We start from the raw sequence: 22760 nt of genomic DNA, 5'->3' as shown, positions 1-22760 counted from the left end.
ACCCAGAAGAAGATCCAGAGGTGGTTTGGTCTGTTTTGTTCTGACAGCAGCAGAAGAAGGACATTCAAAAACACTGAACGACAAAACAGATGAACGGAGCTGAATGCTCAGAACAGTGACCAATCAGCACCAAAGTAGGTGTGGACATCTATAGCCACGCCCACTTTCACCTCTGCTGAAATCCCACCCCCAGTTTAATGGCTGCTGTCCACGTTCAGCCTCGTCCTCTCATATGGACACATTATAGAGAAAAAGATGAACGGAGCTGAATGTTTGAAAACGGCGACAGTCGATCATCACCAAATTCTGTCTGTGACATAAACAGAACTGAAAACCCTTGGACTATTGTCCATTTGAAGCAGACAGAGGCTTTAGGTTCTGGAGAAGCCTTTAATGGACTATTAAGAGTTTAACACTGACTGGAAAGAAGAAGAAAACAACTGGAAGAATGGAAACTGTTGGGGTTTGGAATCGGTATATTGGTTATGAGAAGCAGGAAGTTATCGGTTATGAGTGCTGGTTGTAAAAAACATTTATCGTGCATTACTGATGTTTAGTAAATCCAAGTACACAACATAATAAATATTTTTTGAATCTACAGTTGATTTTTAATCTTTTTTCAAGTGAATGAAATTCATCTGATACCCATTCTTACTGATGTGGGATGCAGTTTATGATGCAGTGAATGTGTCCGGTGTCGTATATACCAGGTGTGCTCTGTACTCCAGAGTACTCCAGAGTACTCTAGAGTACTTGTGTTTAGAATCAGTATTCCAGTAGTAGATCCTATGCCATTTCAAACACAGCTCCTCTCCCTCCTTGCCTGCATCTTCCTCCTTCTCTCTCTGCACTCCTGGAGCGGGGGATGCCAGGGGGACAGAGTGCAGATAGGACCGGTCTCCATAGCAACAGCTTCTGCAAGCTGCTGACACCCTCCTGGGGGGGAGGGGGGTTGTGATGGGGAGGAAAAGTACAGGGGTTGAGGCACGGGAAAGGTGTGTGTGTGTATGTGTGAGCGCGCGTGTGTGTGTGTGTGTGTGTGTGTGTGTGTGAGTGTGTGCGCGCGAATAGGTGTGTGTGTGTCAGGGCTGAGAAACTGAGTGAAGGGGGTCAGAGAAAAGAGGAAAGATGAAGATGGAGGGAGGAGTGTGTAGAAGAGGAGGAGATGGATGAAGATGGAGGGAGGAGTGTGTAGAAGAGATGGATGAAGATGGAGGGAGGAGTGTGTAGAAGAGGAGGAGATGGATGAAGATGGAGGGAGGATGGAGGAGGCGGCGGCTGACCCTGCTGCTGCGTCCCCTGGGACTCAGTGACCTGCTCATGTTCATGAGCAGAATTAGCATAAAGATGGGGGAGGTGTGTGTGTGTGTGTGTGCGTGCGTGTGTGTGTGTGTGTGTGTGTGTGTGTGTGTGTGTGTGGGGTTGTGTCAGATAGTGTACATGCATGTAATTGGTAGTAAGCGTTGCTGTCCAAGCATACTGTGTGTGTGTGTGTGTGTGTGTGTGAGACGCCCTCCCCTGGATCTTAAAGCCCCTCCCATTCTGCTCTTGCAGACTGCTGTCCTCCCCCCTCGTCGTCTGTCTCTCCGTACACTTTATGAGCCTGTGATGCAACTCTTTGTGTGCATCTGTGTGTGTTTATGGCATGTGTGTGTGTTTGTTCCTGTGTGCTTATGTAAGAACTCTGAACATGTGTTTGTGTCTATGTGTGTTGACAATACAGTTATATCATATTTAACCCCGGGCTGAATCAGTTTCCCTTCTTCTGTCCTACACTCACCGTGTTCTGCTGTATTGTTCGACTGTTTCCAACATGTCACTTTCCCTCGTATAAATTAAGAGGCTGTCATTGGTCCTTCTTGCAGTTACAAAGTTTGATATGAACACGCCCTGATTTTTGTGAGTTAGTGTTGATTGCTGGGGTTCACTACATTTAAGTTAAGTTAACCTGCTAAACTGAGTGCACTCACTTTCAGATGAACATAAATGTTCTAGATAACGTGCGTGTAAAGTCGGAGTACACATATGACCGGTCTGACCATGCAAACACAGCCTCCCTCTTTCATTCTGTGCTGAAAAGGCTGATATTTGACACCTGTTAATAGAAAAGTCGTTCATCATGTTTAACAGCAGGTGTGTTTCCACTTCTGATCAGAAAGGGGATCTATTCTTTTGGGTTTTAGAAAGACGTTGAATGTCGTGGTAAAAACCAAGCTTTGTCTTCGTGCACCAAAATAGGTCTGGGTCTTTAACCAAGTTAGGATACGTTCAGACAGCAGGTCTTAAAGCACAAATCAGACTTTTTTCTGTGCTCGTTCATATTCCACATTAAATGCGACTTCTATCAGTTTTGATTCTGAACTGAATATGACCCTGAAGTGACCCACATGCACTAAAGAGGTCCTGATGGAATATGTGACCACGCAGACACACACTGTATTTACAGAAGGAAATATGGTCTTCCTCCGCTCCGACCAACAACTGGGATGTTCGTCGCATTTCAGTGACGTAAAAGGTCGGATAAATGCGACCTGGATGTTCACACTGAAGTTACATTGCAAAATATCAGATACGTACCAGATCTAGGACCACATATGAAAGTGGTCCGGGTCAGATTCAGGACCACATATGAAAGTGGTCCGGGTCAGATTCAGGACCACATATGAAAGTGGTCTGGGTCAGATTCAGGACCACATATGAAAGTGGTCCGGGTCAGATTTAGGACCCCATATGAAAGTGGTCCGGGTCAGATTCAGGACCACATATGAAAGTGGTCCGGGTCAGATTCAGGACCACATATGAAAGTGGTCGGGGTCAGATTTAGGACCACATATGGAAGTGGTCTGGGTCAGATTAGTGCTGTTCAGACTGTCTTTAACAGAACAGATCCAGGTCACATGGACACAAACATCAGATCTGGGACACATTTACCTGCATCTGAACAGATCCTAACTTACTGGAACTTGACTTGTGTAAACATCAATTGTACCATGGAAAATCATCAATATTTGTATTGGTCAGTAAAGTCATGTGACAGGACCACTGCTATGTTTGTTCCATTCTGCTGTTACCCATGATCCTCTTGTTCCTCACTTGGTTGGGCTTGGGTTTGTTTAACGACCCGTTCCAAAGTGCTGGGAAGTGGGATGTTTCAGACGTCCAACTCAGTAAAATGCAGTGAAACGCCCGTCGAAGTTGGAGGTCCTAGTTGTAAAGTGAGGCCAGATCAAGCTACCCCGTCCTCACCACGAATCAATGTGACGCCAACACAACAACGGCGACACACAGTGCAAGTTCGCAATGAAAGAAAACTTCAGAATGTATAATTAGCTGATCTGTTGTTTGGCCTCTTCCATCTGGTTTGTGTTTGTGAGAATACTGGACTGTTGATGGTCAAAATGGATGAGCTAGGAGCTTAGATCTGCATCCTCCATATTGTTTATGTTCTACGTGGATGGTCTGGAATACTGTGAGGTGGGATGTAGTTAACTCCAGGTGGGATATGTGACCCATCAAACTCTGTTGAGGAGGTGGGGTCTTCAGTGGTGTAGGTCATTGGCGGTGTGGTTCAACGGCGGTGTGGGTCATTGGCAGTGTGGGTCAACAGCAGTGTGGGTCATCGGCGGTGTGGGTCAACGGCAGTGTGGGCTTGCAGGTGCACACACTGCCCCCTGTGGTCATCATCAGGACGGTGCATCATGGGCACATGTGACCCTGCGCTTAGACCAGGGCTGTCAAACTCACATTCATCCCAATCTGATCTGAAGTGGGCCGGACCAGTACAATAATAATAACAGTGAAAAAAGTACAATTATAGTATGAAAATGTTTACATCTACAAAGTTTCCTTAAAAATCTGAATAACATGAGCAACCTGAAATGTCTTAAGAAGAACAAGTGCAATTTTACCAGTATTCTGCCTCAGTTTATCATTTACACATGTGCGTTACAACTTCCATTACACTTACAAATACACAAACACTGAGTAACAGGCAGAATATTGTTAAAATTGCTCTTACTTATCTTAAGACTTTTCAGGTTGTTCATATTTGTTCAAGTTATTCACATTTTTGTGTAAGGATAGTTTTTTAGTCTAAACATTTTCATGTAGTTTTCCTTTTTTTTGTTTTGTTTTTTTTGTTTTTTTTGTTTTTTTAACACCAAAACAAAGATCAAGTTTGCAGTTGTCATTATTTCTAGGTTATTATGATAGTATTTTACTGGTCTGACCCACTTTCAGTCTAATTGGTCTGTATGTGGAACCTGAATTAGACTGAGTTTAACACCACTGACTGTTAATATTTTCAGTGTAACTTTGCATTTCACATATTCATCCCAGGGGCCGGACTGGAGCCTTTGGTGGGCCTTTTTTGGCCCCCGGGCCGCATGTTTGACCCCTGTGACTTAGATGCAGCTTCACATGTGACGTTCAGGACTGACTGTATATGTGTGTGTTTTCAGAGCGCAGCGGCAGCGCCCAGCCCGGTGATGGGCAACATGCCCCCCAACGACGGCATGCCAGGTGGTCCAATGCCTCCGGGCTTCTTCCAGGTATGACACCCCCCCCACATACACTTCTGTCAGACACTGCATCTGTGTCCTCACCATCACCTCATCACACAGCTGCTGTTGATTCCTCTCCATCCTTCTGTCATTGATCAAACCAAAGCATCAAACCAAAGCCAGTGTGGACACAGGCCCGTCACCACAGTACAAGACGGCGTAGACGCACAGATAATGATGACAATCCAACTGTCTTTACCTGGTCCTCTCAGAACTAGACCTGGATGGGTCAACACCAGGACCCTGGCTTCAGTACCTCTTCCTGAAGGACTTTTTCTGACTAATTATTTGATCAAATCTGTTTTTATTATAAGATGTTTTTGAGGCATCATTGGTCAGAAATTCTGTAATTTCCCCTTCTATAGACTTTTCCAGTGTCAGATAGAAAAGTGACCCCCCATGGAAAAGTGGTCCGCAGGTCAGTTCTCTATTATAGAAGTCTGACCCCCCCCCCTTATGGAAAAGTGACCCTCCCCAAATAAATCACCAAATTTGTTTTTAAAAAAAAGAAGTTTATTTAAGGTATAAATAAATACAAAGAATGTTATGAAAAGCACTAAAACTTACTAACATGCGTGGATAGCACAAATTTACAGGCATGTGATATTACAAATATATCCACTGTTTAATGTTCAATAAAACATAGTTGTGCATTTACAGTATTTACAATATGATGATTATAACTTTATCACATTAAAAGTGTGGTGTAAGATATTGTTATTTTGTACCAAGTTCACAATACATAACATATAACATATTTACAAGGAGTCAAAATTCTACAGCATGGAAAAAAATATATAAATAAATACATACATACATACATACATACATACATACATAAAATCTATTTTTTTTTAGAATTTAGGTTAGATTTCATGTCTATGGTGTCAATCAACTTTAAAATAAACACAGATTATTTGCTTCAGTGTCTATATGAATGAATAAATTTGGTAATTTCTGTTGAAAATGTCAAATTATGCACATATATTTAAGTTTATTATGATATAGAAATGTATTCGAACATTTTCGTTAACATACAGTACAAATTCATATAAGGGGTCAAATTTCTATGGGGTGGGTCGGTTTTCCAGACTAGAAAAGTGACCTGGGGTCCGATTTCTGTAGGGTCAGAATCCTATCTGACACTGGCTTTAGAAAATCTCGTGCATGATGGGAGGTTCTGGTCACTTGCAGGTAACGGGGTTGAATACTCCTAAATTACTGCTCACTAGTGCTGCAATAATGAATCCATTAAATCGATCCAAATTGATTCTTAAAAGATTTGGAAACGAATTTGTCATTTAATTTGTTGGGTCTGGAGCCCGTTAGTGTTGAGGCATGTGCACACGCTGTGTAACAGAGGAAAACACAGAGCAGCATGGTTGAGGCTTTGGACAGCGGGCCAGATTCGGAACTCTAGGTTTACATTCTGTTCTGGCGGCCACGACAGCCCCGTTTGGACCAGACGTAGTGTACCGTTTATGGAACAAAACTTGAATATGGAGTAAAAAATGGACAAAATCCCACGGCGTACCACATTTCTGGCAGACGGGGCTGTCATGTCCAATGGGAACATAAACCTAGCTTAAGATAGCCTACATGTCGTGATTACTTAAAGCATTCTAGCTAGCTAGACACTGTTGTCATAATTATGATGCTTTCATCCATCTGTGTTTATCAGACTACCAGACTAACGTTACCAACCGGAGCTGGTTGAAGACTATATCTGGCTAGTCTCTGACCATAACCAGTCTAGGTAGTGGGTTAGTGCTTGAGAACTAAACATGAAGCCGTTGTGTGGATGGAATCATCAGTGACTTTTCTGCAGCCTATAGTGCTTTGGGTTAAGTACCGACCTTTGAGAATTGAGTTGTTTGTGTTTATCCAACAAATCGACTAGTTATTAGAATAATCTACAGATTAATTGATGATTAAAATTATCATTAGTTGCAGGCCTACTGATCCCAGTTCCGATTCAGACATGACTCTACTGTGACTGCAAACCTCAGGTTCATCTGTCTTCATATTTAGCCTTATGCTTTGGACCAAGAGGAGACAGTTACAGGGAAAGTATGTATTTCAGACGCTTTTACCTGTTTCTCCTCCTGCAACATAAATAGAAATTCAAAACAATTTATTGCAGTGTTGTTTGTCTTCAGTTAACTGCTGCTCAACCTGCCATTTTTCGACTCAAAACGTCATTAATATAAACCTCTATGTCACAACTTGAAATTGTCAACACAATATCAATAAACCATATGTGCTTTGACCGAGCTTCAGCACATATACAGCTGCATTGTTTCCATCCTCCTGTTTCTGTTAGAATTCTAAAGTTGCACTGTAAAAGCCAGAAATGGAATCAAAAAAATGGGGGAAAATGTGAAACTGTGTAAAAATACGTAAATAAATATTTGGGAGAGGAGGTAAAGCTGATGTACTGATCAAAGGTAAATGTGAATGGAAACAGATTTCTTGTCACTGAATGAATTCATCAAACAGAAGTGTCACATCAAACAGTTGTCATTAAAATGACCAGATCAGTTCTGATTAGAATTATCCCATATTATTTTATTTTGGGTTATATATTATATTGATTTTAAGCTACATTGGCTTTAAGATCAAACCTTTTGCTGGATTTCAGTGACAACATTTTTTTTGGGGGGTTGTTGTTTTTTTTAGTTTTACCATGTTGTTTTGGGACAGTTATCCTTAGTAGATATTAAAGGAATCATAAATACAGTGTAATGCCATAACAGTCAGGGAACTGGACCAGTGGCTTTCATCAAAACATGTCAGATGAATACAGAACTAATGTTAGCCCAGCTGTCTTAATATAATGTCAATGAAACAAGTTGTGTGGCTAATGTAACTTAATTGAGTACATGAATATCTATTTATCTGTAGCTATCTCAGTCATTTCTTTGTTGTAAAATGAGAACAGTCATGGTATCAACAGGTGAATTCTGTGTTTTATCCCTCAGTCTGTAACACAGTGGAATCTAATACGTCTTACATTTTGTTTCAGGAGCATAAATGGAAAAGCGTTACATTTTTTTCACTATACTTTGTTAAATGTTACAATTGGTGCCTTTTGCTTTTTTTGTCTGTCGTTTACTCATATTTTCCATCAGTTTTGTCATCATTTTGTTTCTGGAGCAGAAATGACAAAATCCTTCAGTATTTTAACATCAGATTAAAGCAGACGCTCTTTTATTCAGCTGTCATTGGGCAAAATCAAAGAAGTAAGCTGTCGTCACTAACAAGGGTCACATTTAGAACAGAATATCTTCATTATCATTTTAAGTGCATTAATTAAAACAAATGAAAACAACTCAAATAAGCTGGTAGAAAACAAGCAGAAGCCATTAACTCTCACACAAACATGCATTCTGTCAGTACACTGATCCTGTCAAACATACAGGAACATGTTACACATCAGATGTTTGGACTTTGTGACTACACACACACACACACACACACACACACACACACACACACACACACACACACACACACGGCCATATACGCACACGGGTTAAAAAAGCACAGATCAAATGTCAAACTGTGGAAATGTATGTCGAAATGGAGATGAAATCTGACATTTGTGTTTGATCAGCTGATTTTGTACCTCCAAGCGGAGACATTGGTCACGGCTGTGTAAGTGTGACAGGCCCACTGCAGTCTGTGAATGCGGGACAGGACCGGTGCTCAAACTTTGGCTCCTTTGGGACTTTCCCCTTTTTGCCCCTCATCCATTTTCCCCTCCAAAGCCGGAGATTCTTCTAATATTTCCACCCAGCAGAGCCTCGGAGGCTCATCTGTGGCTCGGTTCATCTGTGGTTTCCCTCTCGTCAGAGCTCTGGGTGATTCAGCCGTCCGTGTATTTATCCTCTTCCTCCGCTCCTCCATCTCCATCTTCGTCTCCGACCTGTCCCGGCTCTGTGAAGGGAAAAGGTTTTTAGTGTGGGAGATGGCTGTCTGAAGACAGAACAGAGTGTGATGCACATACACAAACACACACACACTGGACGGTGAGGCAGCGGTGTGATGGACAGCACTGGCATTTGGCAGGAGGCGCGATGAGGTGGAGGAAAGGAGTAAGAGAGAAAAATGGAGTGACATGATGAAGAAGAAGAAGAGGAGGAGGAGAGATCAGTGGCACCAGGATTTGAGCCCACTGCTTGTTTAGACCATACAGTGGTTGTGAGGCGATGTGCTGATGGAATGGTCATGGGTGGGGGTGGGGGGGTGAATAAGCAGGGGACAGGCTGGGGAGAGGGTGAGGAAGAGACACGTACAAGTGCTATTTATAACCATGGAGGGGGAGTGAGACTGGCCAACGTTTGTGTGTTTGTGCTCAGGGGACTTCATTGTGATTTCAAATACAGTGGATTCAGATTTTAGGGTTGAATGTTGGAGTCATACTGAACCAGTTCCACTAAATAAGACCAGCTGATGTTGTGCTGCAAGAAATGGAAGAGATGACCCAGGAAAACACTTTTCCTTTTGAGTAGTAGACGACTGTTTTCAGGTGTAAAATCACAGAATGTTCAGTGACATTTGGAGTCCACACCTGCCCAGGTACATGTTGGACAGACGCTGCACTGACATGTGTTTGGATGAGGGCTGGACTACAGAGCTGCAGCTGGAGGTTAGTTTAGGAAGCAATTCATCTGACAATTATTGTCTGTGATCCGATTAAACGATTGTTTGAATAGGTGAAAAAAAATAGTCAAAATGTGAAACGGACATGTCTGAAAATTACAAACAACCTGTTTCACCTGGTTCTGGAATGAAGGACAACGACCACGAAAAGTATAGAAGTAGAGGAATATATTAAAATATCTATCTATCGGTCTGTCTGTCTGTCTGTCTGTCGTTCTATCGTTCTATCTATTGTTCTATCGTTCTATCAAGAGAGATATATATCTATAGATAGATGGATAGAATGCACAGCTGCAGCTCTGTTGTCCAGCGCTCATACAAAGACATGTACGACAAATATCAATCAACTCTTCACTGTTTTTTGAGTGAAAAAAGAAACCTCATGCAAAGAAAATGTTTACATCGACAAACTCCCCTTTAAAAAATGTGAATAACATGAACCACCATGAAAAAGCTGACATTTCTTAAGAAAAATAAGTGCAGTTTTACCATTATTCTGCTTCAGTTTATCATTTAGACATGTTCATTCTAACGTACAGATGACTGTGGATCTACAAATACACAAAATATGTAAGAACAGACTGAAGATTGGTCCAGTTACACTTCTTTGAAGACATTTTGTGTTGTTCATATTTGTTCAGGTTATTCACATTTTTTTGTGAAAGCATAGTTTGTAAATGTAAATATGGAATTTTACAGGTTTTTTTATACTAAAACTAAAACAAAATTTTGAGTTGACATTATTTGTCAGTTATTATAACAGTATTTTATTGATCTGACCCATTTGAGATTGAATTGGGCTGAATTTGGCTCCTGAACTAAAATGATTGTTAATATCTTAAGTAAAATTGTCACATTTCACATATTCATCCCTGGGGCTGGAGTGGACCCTTTGGCAGAATGGTTTTGGCCCACAGGCCATATGTTTGACACCCCTGTTTCAGTCAGTAGAGTTTGAGGTCTGTCGGTGTGTCCAGATTTTGAGCAACAGTATGGATGACTTAGGATGTGAGGGTTCCCATGCAAGAGATTTCTATTCTCAGTGGGACTTCTGGTTAAATAAAGGTGAAATAAAACTAAAATGATACTGAGTTCCTTGTAAATGGACCTGTTAATGGGATGAAAAGAAGACCAAGAAGGCACTGACACAAGACAGAATGTTGTATAATGACTTATTTATTAGGGGTCATTCACCTCTTGTGTGGGGGTGAAATGTCAGCAGTAACGCGGCAGTGTGTACAAATAGTGTGTGTGTGGGGGGGGGTGCTCCCACTCCAACAGCCTCTCAGTCATCACTCCATACCAACTCAAACTTGGACTTGTTTATATCCTTTTTTTAGGGGGGGGGTGAAGTTGCACCACTGCCAGGAATGTTTGGCTACACTGCCCCCATGTGGTCCAGAGAAAAACTACACATAATGACTTGTGGATTGTGAGAACTGTCCCTTTGGTCATATTTAAAGGAGGCTTTAAAGTAAATGGGCAGTGGATGTGAAGTCAGTTCCATGTTTGGACGACACATTAATGAACAGTAGTTAATGCAGTAATAAGCACTAACTGTTACCTAATGTCTATTGTAGAAACTGTCTTCACGTTAGCTGGGACAGTAACTTTATTTTGACCTATATTTGTATATTTGTTTATTTCTATAACCCCATATTTATATTATGTACATAAATTAACAGTAATTAAGGCAGTAGTTAGCAGTAACTCTCAGAGGTGGACGGGTATTTTCTTCATTACTACATACTTTCTTAACCCTTTGATGCATGAATTATGAGAACCTTAGTAAAAAAATTTTTCCTCAGTGTTTTTATTCCTCTTTAGGCATGAAAAAACAATCTGATTGAGATTTTTTTAATGAACCTATTTTTTATTCTGTTACAAAAATGTCCACTCAGCTGGACACCATGCATTTAATTTTTGAAGCAAAGAAACATGTATTTAAAACACAATATCAGAAAGTGATAAACTGTGTGAAAACTATGAGATAAAACCATTTTTAATGCAACTAATCTGATGTTTTCACTCAATTATCCATACTCTAATACTAGTTATTACTCACTTCATGGCAATAATATGCCAAAAAATCCCTTTTTGTTTAAGAAAACTGTTAATTACATCTAATAACAACTAGCAATTGATTTACACTCAAACATGTTAGTGCAGATCAGGTTTATCAAGAACAGTAAAGTTACAGTAATGGTATGAATTACAGTGTATGGGATGGTGCATAAGTGTCCACTGTGTTGACTTGATATGGAATTAAAACAACAAAACCCCTGAATATACAAGAAGAACAGCTGTAGAATAGCTGTCCACTGTAGTGACCACCATGCATGAAAGGGTTAATTTCAATCTTTTTAAGGTACTTGTAAATAACACAAAACCCAAATGTTTTATATCAAAATGTTCGGGATGATCTGAGCTTTATGGAACCTGGACCCATTTGTGTCCTGTTTTACTGTAGACAGAGATAATTCAGCCCAAATGCTGAAAAAGTTCCTGTCTCTTGTGAAAACACACCTTGACTCGTGGACGAAGTGTCTTGGTTGAAATAGGTTTAATAAAGTGGTCTGTCGTCAGACATAGTGGACACTGATGTCCAAAGATGTATGAAGTTGTACTTTGGAGTATGATCATATTGGAAATCATAATGTATGTTCTTACAAGAGCAGATGATTCCCTCCTAATGAAACAGTAAATCAAATGGACAAAGTCAACAAAAATGGAGTTTCTCCGCTTCATGTGAGGACGTGCAGACGTTTGCATTTGTCCTTAACTCAGAACATGTTATCATGTCTTAATGAAATAGACTTAAATGCATCTGTTTCCAAGTAAAGGGCCTGAGGTAGCTTCACAAAGTTTAGATGTCTAATTTGGGCTTTAAATCAGGGGTGTCAAACATGCGGCCCGGGGGCCAAAAATGACCCGCCAGAGGGTCCGGTCTGGTCCAGGGGATGAATGTGTGAAATGCAAAAATTACACTGAAGAAAAGAACAATCATTTTAGTTCAGGTTCCACATTCAGAACAATTCAATCTAAAGTGGGTCGGATCAGTAAAATACTATTATAATAACCTATAAATAATGACAACTCCAAATTTCTCTCTTTGTAAATGTAAACATGTTCATGTAATTTTACTGTATTTATGCTAAAATAAACTATAATTTCTCAAAAAACAAAAAAAAAAGAATAACCTGAAGAAATATGAATAATCTGGAATGTTTTAAGGAGTGTAATTGGACCAATATTCTCTCTGTTATTGAATATTTTGTGTATTTGTAGAGCCACTGTGATCTGTACGTTAGAATAAACATGTAGAAATGATAAACTGAAGCAGAATAATGGTAAAACTGCACTTATTTTTCTTAAGAAATGTCAGCTTTTTCATGGTGGTTCATGTTGATCACATATTTTAAAGGATAGTTTGTAGATGTAAACATTTTCTTGATTCTTTCTTCACTCAAAAAACATAACGAAGAGTTGATTGATATTTGTCGTACATGTTTGTATGAGGGCTGGACAACAGAGCTGCAGCTGTGCATTATTTATTTTTCACATTGTTTTAAAAGATAGTTTGTAGGTGTAAACATTTTCATAATGTAGTTTTACTTTTTTCACTCTAAAACATAGAGAAAAGTTTGGAGTTGATATTGTTTATATGTTATTATTATTTGACTGGTCCAGCCTACTACAGATCAAATTTCGCTAAATATGGCCCCTAAACTAGAATGAGTTTGGCAGCCCTGCTTTATTTATTTATTTATTTATTTATTTATTTTTATTTTACTTTTTAAATTTTTTTTGACAGCCCTGCTTTAAACTAATGGTAGAGAAACTTCAGCTTCTCCAGAATCGATGTGTGATTAAAATGGAAAATCTTGGGTAAAACAAATATAGCTCAGCAAGACAGTAAATGATACTTCCATCACTGTGAACTTGAATAATCTCTAAAATGATCAGATTACCATCATGAATGCTTATTAATGCATAAATGAATGTTACGTCACATAAATGTGGATCAATACACTGAAATTGAACATTGACTGGAACTGTTTCTTAATAAAGTCTTATGTATCGTCATTATTATTTATTTTTTCCCTCTTCAACATTGAAAGACTCCCCCCTCGCCACCCCCCCCACCCCACCCCCTTCTAATTAAACGGGGTAATTCCTCCCTCCCCTTTTGGCCCCTCCCCTCTCTGATATCGCTCTTCTTTCTTAAAGGGACCACCCGGCTCTCAGCAGTCCCCCCACGCACAGCCCCCCCCTCACAACCCCAGCAACCCCATGATGGGACCACACGGCCAGGTAAGATACAAACACTATCTCTCAAACACTCTTCTATTCCCTCTAAATCTACCCCACCCCCACCCCCCCACTCACCCGCACACACACACACACACACACACACACTCTCTCTCTCTCTCTCTCTCTCCTAGGGCCGGGCAATAAAAATGTCATCATTAAATGTCAACTCTTCGTCCTGACCCGTTTGGTCTGGAGTCAAAGTTGAAGAAATTATTCATAAGAAACAATGAGATTATGCCAATATATATAAAAATGCTACCCCAGGAAAACGACAGAATAGGAAAAGAAATAGAAAAAAACAAGAGGAAACTAGACACTTTCAATGAAGGAGTCCTAACAAGATGAAGAGGAAAAAGGAATAAGAGGAAACCAGACAAGAAATACAATCAAAGTGATGTAAATGGACGCAAAAGACAGAATTCAGCCCAAAAAAAATTAAAAAATTAAGGAGTAACGAGGAAAAATGATGCAAAGAAGCAAGAGATGTAACAAGCCAAATGAATAATCTGATTTCTTATAACTGTAAATAAAGAAGCATGAGTGCAACCGAGTCTCTGTGCAACAAAATATAAATGATTTTATCAACAAACATGGTCCTGAAAGACTGAGCGAAACAAAACTAATGTGAAACAGGAAACGGATGAAAACAGCAGGACCTGTAGTCTCAGCCTTTATGATCGAGTGCTAATTTTGTTCTGATTGTCTCAATATTAAATGAAGACAAAGGTAATGAGCGCTCAGTTCTTATTCAAGGTTGGTACAGGTGCTTGAAATCCTTGAAAATGCTTGAATGTCAATGTTGTGTTTTCAAGGTCTGGAAAATGTTGAATTTCAGTTGAAGTACGTGAAAGTGCTTGTAATTTTAACTCTGTGATATGATTTATTGATTTATCTTAAATGTTTACTCTGCCAGGTTAGATGTCAAGCCAAAGGTACTCACAGAGAGGTGATACATTCTGAAAAATAACATTTTATGTCAAAAAAGTAAATTCCAGGTGTTCTCAGGTCGACTCTAGGTGCATTGTTATCTTCATCTTTGTCTCTTTGGTTCCAGTGTGTCTGAAGAACACCAAGGGTCTTCCCTTTTATTGGGATAAAACTGTGTTCTCCTTTAATTTCTAAACTTCTTGCTGTTATGAAACTTCATTTTAGATGTTTATAGCATGATACAGTGGGCATCATTGTGATAAAAAAGTGACAAAAATAGTCATAAACATAATCATGAGTATTCATCATATTCCACGGGTGGCTGTGGCTCAGTCGGTAGAATGGGTCGTCAAGTGACCGAAGGGTTGGCGGTTTGAATCCTGGCTCCAGCTGTCCACATGTCAAAGTGTCCTTGGGCAAGACACTGAACCCTAAATTGCTCCCAGGTGTATGAGTATTGTATTGTATGTATCTTTATTTAGACGGGACTGCACATTAATGAACACATTTATACATGCCATTTCAGAATAAACATGTAAATATGCCGGAGTTAGCACCAATGCTAATTTTCATCCGCAGTCCCCACATAATAAATAACAGAGATCCATGCAATACTAAACTAAACAAAACTATATAGTGTAATAAGTGCAGCACAAAGCAAGACAGTGCAATACATTGTAAAATAGCACAGTTCAATACACTACAATATAGTACATGTCAAGAACTAAAATGAACATTTACTACTTAAAAGACAATACATTATGTGTCAGAGATTAAAATAAACATTCAGATATCTCTTTAAAGTGCTAGTGTTCACATGTTTGGTTGTTTCTTAGCCGTTCTTTAATCTGGCTTTTGAAAGTAGTGTACGTGGGGCTCTCCCTGAGATCCACTGGGATGGTGTTCCAGCTGGTGCAACCTTTATATGAGAAAGCATTTGGTGTAAAGGATGTTTTTTTTGCTTGTACCTCGAGTGTGTATGAATGGATGAATGTGAGCGCTGAAGGTGCATAAAATGTGCTGCATAAGTTCAGCCCATTCACTATTCCTGTAGATATGTGTTTAGGGGTGTGTGATGTGATGATATTAGATGGCGAAGGATTAGATCGTGTGAACGATTCGACAAAGCAGAGAGACGGTGGAATGGTCTAGAAGCCATAGAGGATTCAACGGCTCTGGATGGAGTTATATGAGACGCACAGACGCATCACAGCGGGTCACGAGGATTTCACAGTGTAGTGGAGTCACAGCTGACAGACAAACGGACACCTCCTAAAAAGATCTGCACCTCCATTGTATGGAATTGGTTTGGCTTTTCCCCAAACCAATACCAGTAGGTGCCCCACCACAGAGACCCTAACCCAAACAGTATGAGTCCAACTGAACTAGACCAGCCCCACCACAGACAGACCCTAACCCAAACAGTATGAGTCCAACTGAACTAGACCAGCCCCACCACAGACAGACCCTAACCCAAACAGTATGAGTCCAACTGAACTAGACCAGCCCCACCACAGACAGACCCTAACCCAAACAGTATGAGTCCAACTGAACTAGACCAGCCCCACCACAGACAGACCCTAACCCAAATAGTATGAGTCCAACTGAACTAGACCAGCCCCACCACAGACAGAGGAAACAGGTAGAGTTAAACTAAAGGAAACAACTGGTACACAAGCATTTAGTAAAGACACAAGAGGAGCCAACGGAGGAAGGAGGGAGCGGAAGCACTGACCTTAAACTGAAAAACATATGCGAATTAGTCTCAAAGATCTATGTGACAAATCGCGATAAAATTGAGATTGTGATTTTATTTTATAACAAGTGTTCAGAAAACGCAAACCTCCGCCAAGCACCCCGAACGGTGTGCATGTGTGAATCGACTATTTCTTTTTAAATTAAACAGTTTCAAGGTTGTTCCATACAGCAGAAAAACTGCGGTCAAACATGGTAATAAAAAAATAACAAAAGTCAACAGAGCGTAACGGAAGAGAAATGGAGCGGAACAATATTTTGTACAATGTTGAAGTTTGGTACCAGTCATGTGTATGTCAAATTATATTAAATTTCAATCAATATTTGTTGAGTTACAATGAAAAATGTGTGGTAAATGGGATTTTCAATGTTAAATTGAAATGTCCACAGAGTCCACATTCCACAGTGGATGTGGACAATTTTGGGCCAGATACAAGATATTGTTATAAGCAATGGGTGGATCAAATTGGAGGCTAATCGGAGTCATTTTGAATTTTTGATGAATTTTGGAAAATGTCTCAATGATGACAGATAGGAAAATTGTAGATTTTGTGACCTTGCTGTGACCTTGAACTTTGGCCTACTTGGCCCAAAATTTAATGGGTTGGTCCCAGGGCCTAGGCCTATCTGTGGGGAAGATTTGGGAAAGATGGGTGGAACAGTTTTCCCCTAAAGTTGCAAACAAACAAACAAACACACAAAGCAAAGTGATCACAATACCTCCTGGCGGAGGTAATAAAAATCGTGATATGATAATTTGGCCATATCGCCCACCCTTGTATTTATTTTACCCCAGCCTTAAAGCTGCATATGACGTTTGTCACCAATTTTTCATCAAACCTGTAAAACCTCAGTCATAGCCTAAGTTTCCCAAATCCCTGAGTCTTTCTGTGATTATTCAGATGGTTGTTTAGGGTGGAGTTCACTTTGAAACTGTTCACTGTGAGGGAAGAGATTCAGGTGAGTAATCACAGAAAGACTTACAGAGTCATGATACTTAAGCTATGACTGGGGTTTGACAGATTTGATGGAAAATTGGTGATGAAAGTCATACATAGCTTTAAGGTGGTGTGCTGGAAAAATGTGAAAATCACCTTTAAAAATGCTCTTGAAAAATGTGTCTGAACCCTGTTACTGAATAATACAGAAATAAAGTTGTGAAATAGCAGAAACATTTCACAAATGTAGACAATGAACATTAAAAACTGTAGTCATAAAACAGAATAACCCAGCCCTACTGACTTCTATCCCCCCCGCTGACTCCCTCCCTCCCCCTTATAGAAAAAGGCTGAGCATCCAGAAGACACCGACCCTGTTCCTGTTCAAGGCCCACACTTGCCTGTGCCTGTGTGGGATGAATAATTTACTCCTTTGTCCCTCCCCTGGAGCATCTTCTGTGAGGAGGGGGTCACACACTAATCTGCCTAAGCCCCTCCCCTTCTTGCCTTTCTGTTCTTGCTCCTTATAAATAAACTACATGACAGGCTCCATGGAAACCTCCCTTTATTTCTGTGCTGTCAGGTTTGCTTCAGACACATTCAGTGACGTTAAACGAACGTGCGCCCGTTTGACGACAGTGGATCAACGTGTCGGCATGGATGTAAAGGAAGCTCCGAGCAGCCCTGCGCTTCATTCTTGTGGTTTCTGGTTTCTGTCTAGTGTTTGAAAAACCTCGGGGTGGAAGTGTGTCCGTGCTGTTCTCAAACAGTGTTGTTGGCCCGAGGTGTCTCTAAGTACAGCAGGCCGACCACAGAACCAGAATCAGCTTACATGCACCCCCACAGAGAGGAGCAGGACCGGCCTGTACGCACAACACACACACACACACACACGCACGCACACACACACACACACACACAGACGCACACACACACACACACACACACACACACACACAAACACAGACATACAAAACGCACACACACACACACCAGTACCCAGTCCACATACACACCCCCTGGGCCTCTGTGCAGATGTGTGTCCTATCAGTGTCATGGGTCTTAAACTCAGTGATTGCACATGTATCAGACTGTTCATCTGTGACAGTTTTGCACATTGAACATATTTATCTGTGACAGTTTGCACAACTACTCATACATTGCACATTTATGTAAATATTCTAGCTGCTCCACTTTTCAATCCAATACCATCTTAATCATTTACTTTCTTCTTTTTCTGCTGAGTCTTCTTTTCCGGCTCTTTTTCTTTTGCTCTTTCTTTCGCACATTCTTTCTCTCTTGCTTTTATGTAAAATTACCAGAAAAAGTCTGAAAATCACAAATAAAATTAAAGAGGACACATCTAAAAACAAGAGGAATTAAAATTGCAAGACCCCACCCTCACTTCTACTGTACATTATACTAAAGGTAAAAAAAACAAAAAAAAACAGTACCATGACTATGTTTACATGCACAGTATTATCCCACTATTATACAGAACTAGTGCGTTGACCTGTGTGGAACCACAGGTTCTAGATGTGGTTGTTCTGATGCTGGATAGAGCTGACTTTAAAGATGCGGGAGACTTTCGTGACCAATTTTTCATCAAATCTGTCAAACCTCAGTCATATCCTCAGTATCACAAATCTTTAAGTCTTTCTGTCATTACTCACCTGAATCTCTTGCATTACGGTGAACAGTTTCTTAGTTCCATCCACCAGAAACAAACCGTGTGTTTACAAACAGAGTCAGTCGGTAACTCAGGCATCTTCAGAGTTTTGTCACGACGTGCATTGTGGGAAAGGGAGGTTCGCGCAGCCACCTGACAGCGGCAGCTGCTCTCTTCCCTCTATACATATTCCTCCAGCCGTTTCCATGTTTCAGCCGTTTCCGCGTCTTTCTTTCATCCATATAATACCATATGGTTGCGCTGCCGCTGCAGGTGGCTGCACAAACCTCCCTTTCCCACAATTGCACTACGCGACAAAATTCATCAGATGCCCGAGTTCCCTCCCGGCTCTGTTTGTCAACACATGGTCTGTTTATGGTGGATGGAACTAAGAAACTGTTCACCGTGATGCAAGAGATTCAAGTGAGTAATCAGAAAGACTTACCGATTCATGATGCTGAGGATATGACTGAGGTTTGACAGATCTGATGAAAAATTGGTCACGAAAGTCTCCCGCACCTTTAAGGAAAAGATGTTAGTTTATATTTTATTAGTACTGACATAAAAATTGTTTGGTAAATCATTCTTTAAAATTTAAACGACAGTTAATATATTAATACCGATATCTTGGGACTGAAGTTAGCAAATGCGTCATTCTTGTTTTTATCTTCATTTCCCATCATGCAGTGTGGTACTGCGCATCCTGTCAACACTCATGGGCATAGGAACGTTATTATAAGACTATTGGATTCAAAATAACTCATATCTGCCCAAATATTGATCATATCAGTTTGCTGTTTTTGCTAGTCTGTTCCTTTTAGAATGTAATAACTGTGATGTCAAACTGACACCAGAGGACAACACTGACCACGCCCATTGTCTCCCGACATTAAAGGCTGCTTCCTGTCCCTCCCCCTAACAACTGCTTAGCAACATGAACTAAATCAGTCGTACCTGACTTTAAAAAAGGGAATTTTAAAGAAAAAATATATGGGCCTAATCCCAATTCACCCCATTGGTCCTCCTCCTTGGCCCCTCCCCCTTGTTCCTTGCACTTGGCCCCTCCCCCTTTAAACACAGTTGTAATCGGTAGTGATGTAAACACTCTCCTATGTAATGGTCCATTCCTTCCAGACCTGTTCCATCATCATCAGTCATCGATGTCAGTATAAACAGATGGAACATCTTTCTTTGTGACAGAATTCTCTGTGTGGTCAGCAGCTGGAACCGTCTCTGTTCCATCTTTTTACGACTATCAACCACAAACTGCAGAAATGCCATCTAGAGCACATTGATCGTCCGTTTAATGCCGTTTCAGTTTATGAAGAAAATATTTACATTTGTGTTTCTTTTGTCACTGCTGCACTTTCATTTTTATACTCATTGTCTTTTGTATGTCATTCTTAAAAGCCACTTTGTTTAATTAGTTTGCATTTCCGAGGTTAATTATTCTGTTTTTATTTTTATATATTTTAAATTCTCTTGGCGTTCAGTGTGGACAAAAAGTACAATTTCCATTGTACAGGGAAGCCTGTTTCTTTATTGTACATGTGACAATAAAACACTTTGAGTCTTGAATCCTCCATCCTCCAGCCACATTGTGTCCAGCTGTGCCCCCCCCCCCCCCACCCTCCAGTGCTTTCAGATTTATCAATAATGTAAATATGTTTTTTTCCTCTCTTTCAGCCTTTCATGTCACCTCGGTATCCAGGTGGACCACGGCCCTCACTCCGAATGCCAAATCAGGTCGGTACAGCTCTGGTCCTGCCTGTCTGTTTTATATGCACATGTTCAGGTTTTAGTTTTGGTATCAGACTGTATTCGATGTGTTGATTGGATGTGTTTACAGCCTCCTGGGGGAATCCCTGGATCTCAACCTCTCCTGCCAAACAGTTTGGATCCGACAAGACCACAAGGTACAGCAGCCCTTTGACCGATGGGCTCCTGCCGTTCACCGTTAACTGTCTTTATGACAAATTTATTATTTATTTATCTTCAGTTCAATCCACAGTCTTTTTGTTGTTGTTGTTTTTCATATTTTCTCTTTCACTCCTTCAAGTTAATGATGACACTTAGCGTTTGTACAGGTGCTTGAAATCCTTCAAAATCCTTGAATTTCAATGTTGTGTTTTCAGGGTCTGAAAAGTGCTTAGAATTCTGTGTGTGGTGATCTCTTTATTTATCTTTAATATTAACTGTGCCAGGTTAGATATCCAGCCAAAGCTACTTACAGAGAAGGGATACATTTATAAAAACAAATCTTTGTCAAAAAAAGTAAATTCCCAGGTGTTCTCAGGTTGACTCCAGGTACATTTGTATCTTTGTCTCAGTGCAAGTGTGTCTGAAGAACACCAAGTGGCTTCCCTTTTTTTGGATAAAACTTTATGTTCTTCCTTAATTTCTAAACTTTTTGCTATTATGAAACATCATTTTAGAAGTTTATAGAATACACATTACAATATACATGATTGTGATAAAAAGTGAAAAAATAGCCATGAGTATCTGTATTCCTGTAGATATGGATTTGACTGCAATGATAATGGGCTGTGCTGGAAAAAATTTTAAACGACCCTGATGAATGAGGAAACTGTTTTTATCAGTCCAATCTGTCGTTAACTGAACATAAACCCAGTGTGTCCATCCACTGTCATTGATCCAACTCCATGGGTTTGACTGGTGAATCAATGTTGTAGAAGATGACTGTCTTTCCACGGTAACTATGGAACCTCTAAACGTCCAAATATGGTCATATCTGAGGACCATGAAAAAATGAAGAACTGTATTTGACACCAATTATTGACATGGATTGATAAGATTAGTAGATCAACAGGAATTAAACAGTTTAGATCAGTAGATGGTTTAGGTTAAAGGTGGACGTTTGGGTCTGTAAGGGTTAAAGGTGGACGTTTGAGTCTGTAAGGGTTAAAGGTGGACGTTTGGGTCTGTAAGGGTTAAAGGTGGACGTTTGGGTCTGTAAGGGTTAAAGGTGGACGTTTGGGTCTGTAAGGGTTAAAGGTGGACGTTTGGGTCTGTAAGGGTTAAAGGTGGACGTTTGGGTCTGTAAGGGTTAAAGGTGGACGTTTGGGTCTGTAAGGGTTAAAGGTGGACGTTTGAGTCTGTAAGGGTTAAAGGTGGACGTTTGGGTCTTTAAGGGTTAAAGGTGGACGTTTGGGTCTGTAAGGGTTAAAGGTGGACGTTTGGGTCTGTAAGGGTTAAAGGTGGACGTTTGGGTCTGTAAGGGTTAAGGTGGACGTTTGGGTCCTTAAGGGTTAAAGGTGGACGTTTGGGTCTGTAAGGGTTAAAGGTGGACGTTTGGGTCCGTAAGGGTTAAAGGTGGACGTTTGGGTCTTTAAGGGTTAAAGGTGGACGTTTGGGTCTTTAAGGGTTAAAGGTGGACATTTGGGTCTTTAAGGGTTAAAGGTGGACATTTGGGTCTGTAAGGGTTAAAGGTGGACGTTTGGGTCCGTAAGGGTTAAAGGTGGACGTTTGGGTCTTTAAGGGTTAAAGGTGGACGTTTGGGTCTTTAAGGGTTAAAGGTGGACGTTTGGGTCTGTAAGGGTTAAAGGTGGACGTTTGGGTCTGTAAGGGTTAAAGGTGGACGTTTGGGTCTTTAAGGGTTAAAGGTGGACGTTTGGGTCTTTAAGGGTTAAAGGTGGACGTTTGGGTCTGTAAGGGTTAAAGATGGACGTTTGGGTCTGTAAGGGTTAAAGGTGGACGTTTGGGTCTGTAAGGGTTAAAGGTGGACGTTTGGGTCCTTAAGGGTTAAAGGTGGACGTTTGGGTCTGTAAGGGTTAAAGGAGGACGTTTGGGTCCGTAAGGGTTAAAGGTGGACGTTTGGGTCCGTAAGGGTTAAAGGTGGACGTTTGGGTCTTTAAGGGTTAAAGGTGGACGTTTGGGTCTTTAAGGGTTAAAGGTGGACGTTTGGGTCCG

The 22760-nt window shown here is 40.6% G+C and overlaps 1 protein-coding gene and 1 long non-coding RNA gene across 4 annotated transcripts in view; one reads left to right on the top strand and one right to left on the bottom strand.

Moving 5' to 3' along the window:
* The window catches only part of LOC115414119 (single-stranded DNA-binding protein 3-like), a 115091-nt gene that overhangs the window by 69900 nt on the left and 22431 nt on the right, over positions 1–22760 (top strand). For all 3 annotated transcript variants that reach the window (XM_030127336.1, XM_030127335.1, XM_030127337.1), the window contains exons 5-8: positions 4461–4550; positions 13458–13541; positions 20517–20576; positions 20680–20746. In XM_030127336.1, the coding sequence (XP_029983196.1) occupies positions 4461–4550; positions 13458–13541; positions 20517–20576; positions 20680–20746 (301 nt within the window). The remainder of the gene's footprint in view (positions 1–4460; positions 4551–13457; positions 13542–20516; positions 20577–20679; positions 20747–22760) is intronic.
* Positions 3150–18900, bottom strand: LOC115414128 (uncharacterized). Its single transcript, XR_003934566.1, has 3 exons — positions 18887–18900; positions 17196–17202; positions 3150–3383 (listed from the first exon to the last, which is right to left on the bottom strand). It is a non-coding gene; the product is annotated as an uncharacterized LOC115414128 (long non-coding RNA).

This window comes from Sphaeramia orbicularis, chromosome 22 (genome assembly GCF_902148855.1).
Source record: "Sphaeramia orbicularis chromosome 22, fSphaOr1.1, whole genome shotgun sequence".
Taxonomy (NCBI): domain Eukaryota; kingdom Metazoa; phylum Chordata; class Actinopteri; order Kurtiformes; family Apogonidae; genus Sphaeramia; species Sphaeramia orbicularis.
The sequence above is the reverse complement of the archived record's forward strand: the minus strand, read 5'-3'. Positions and strand labels throughout refer to the sequence as shown.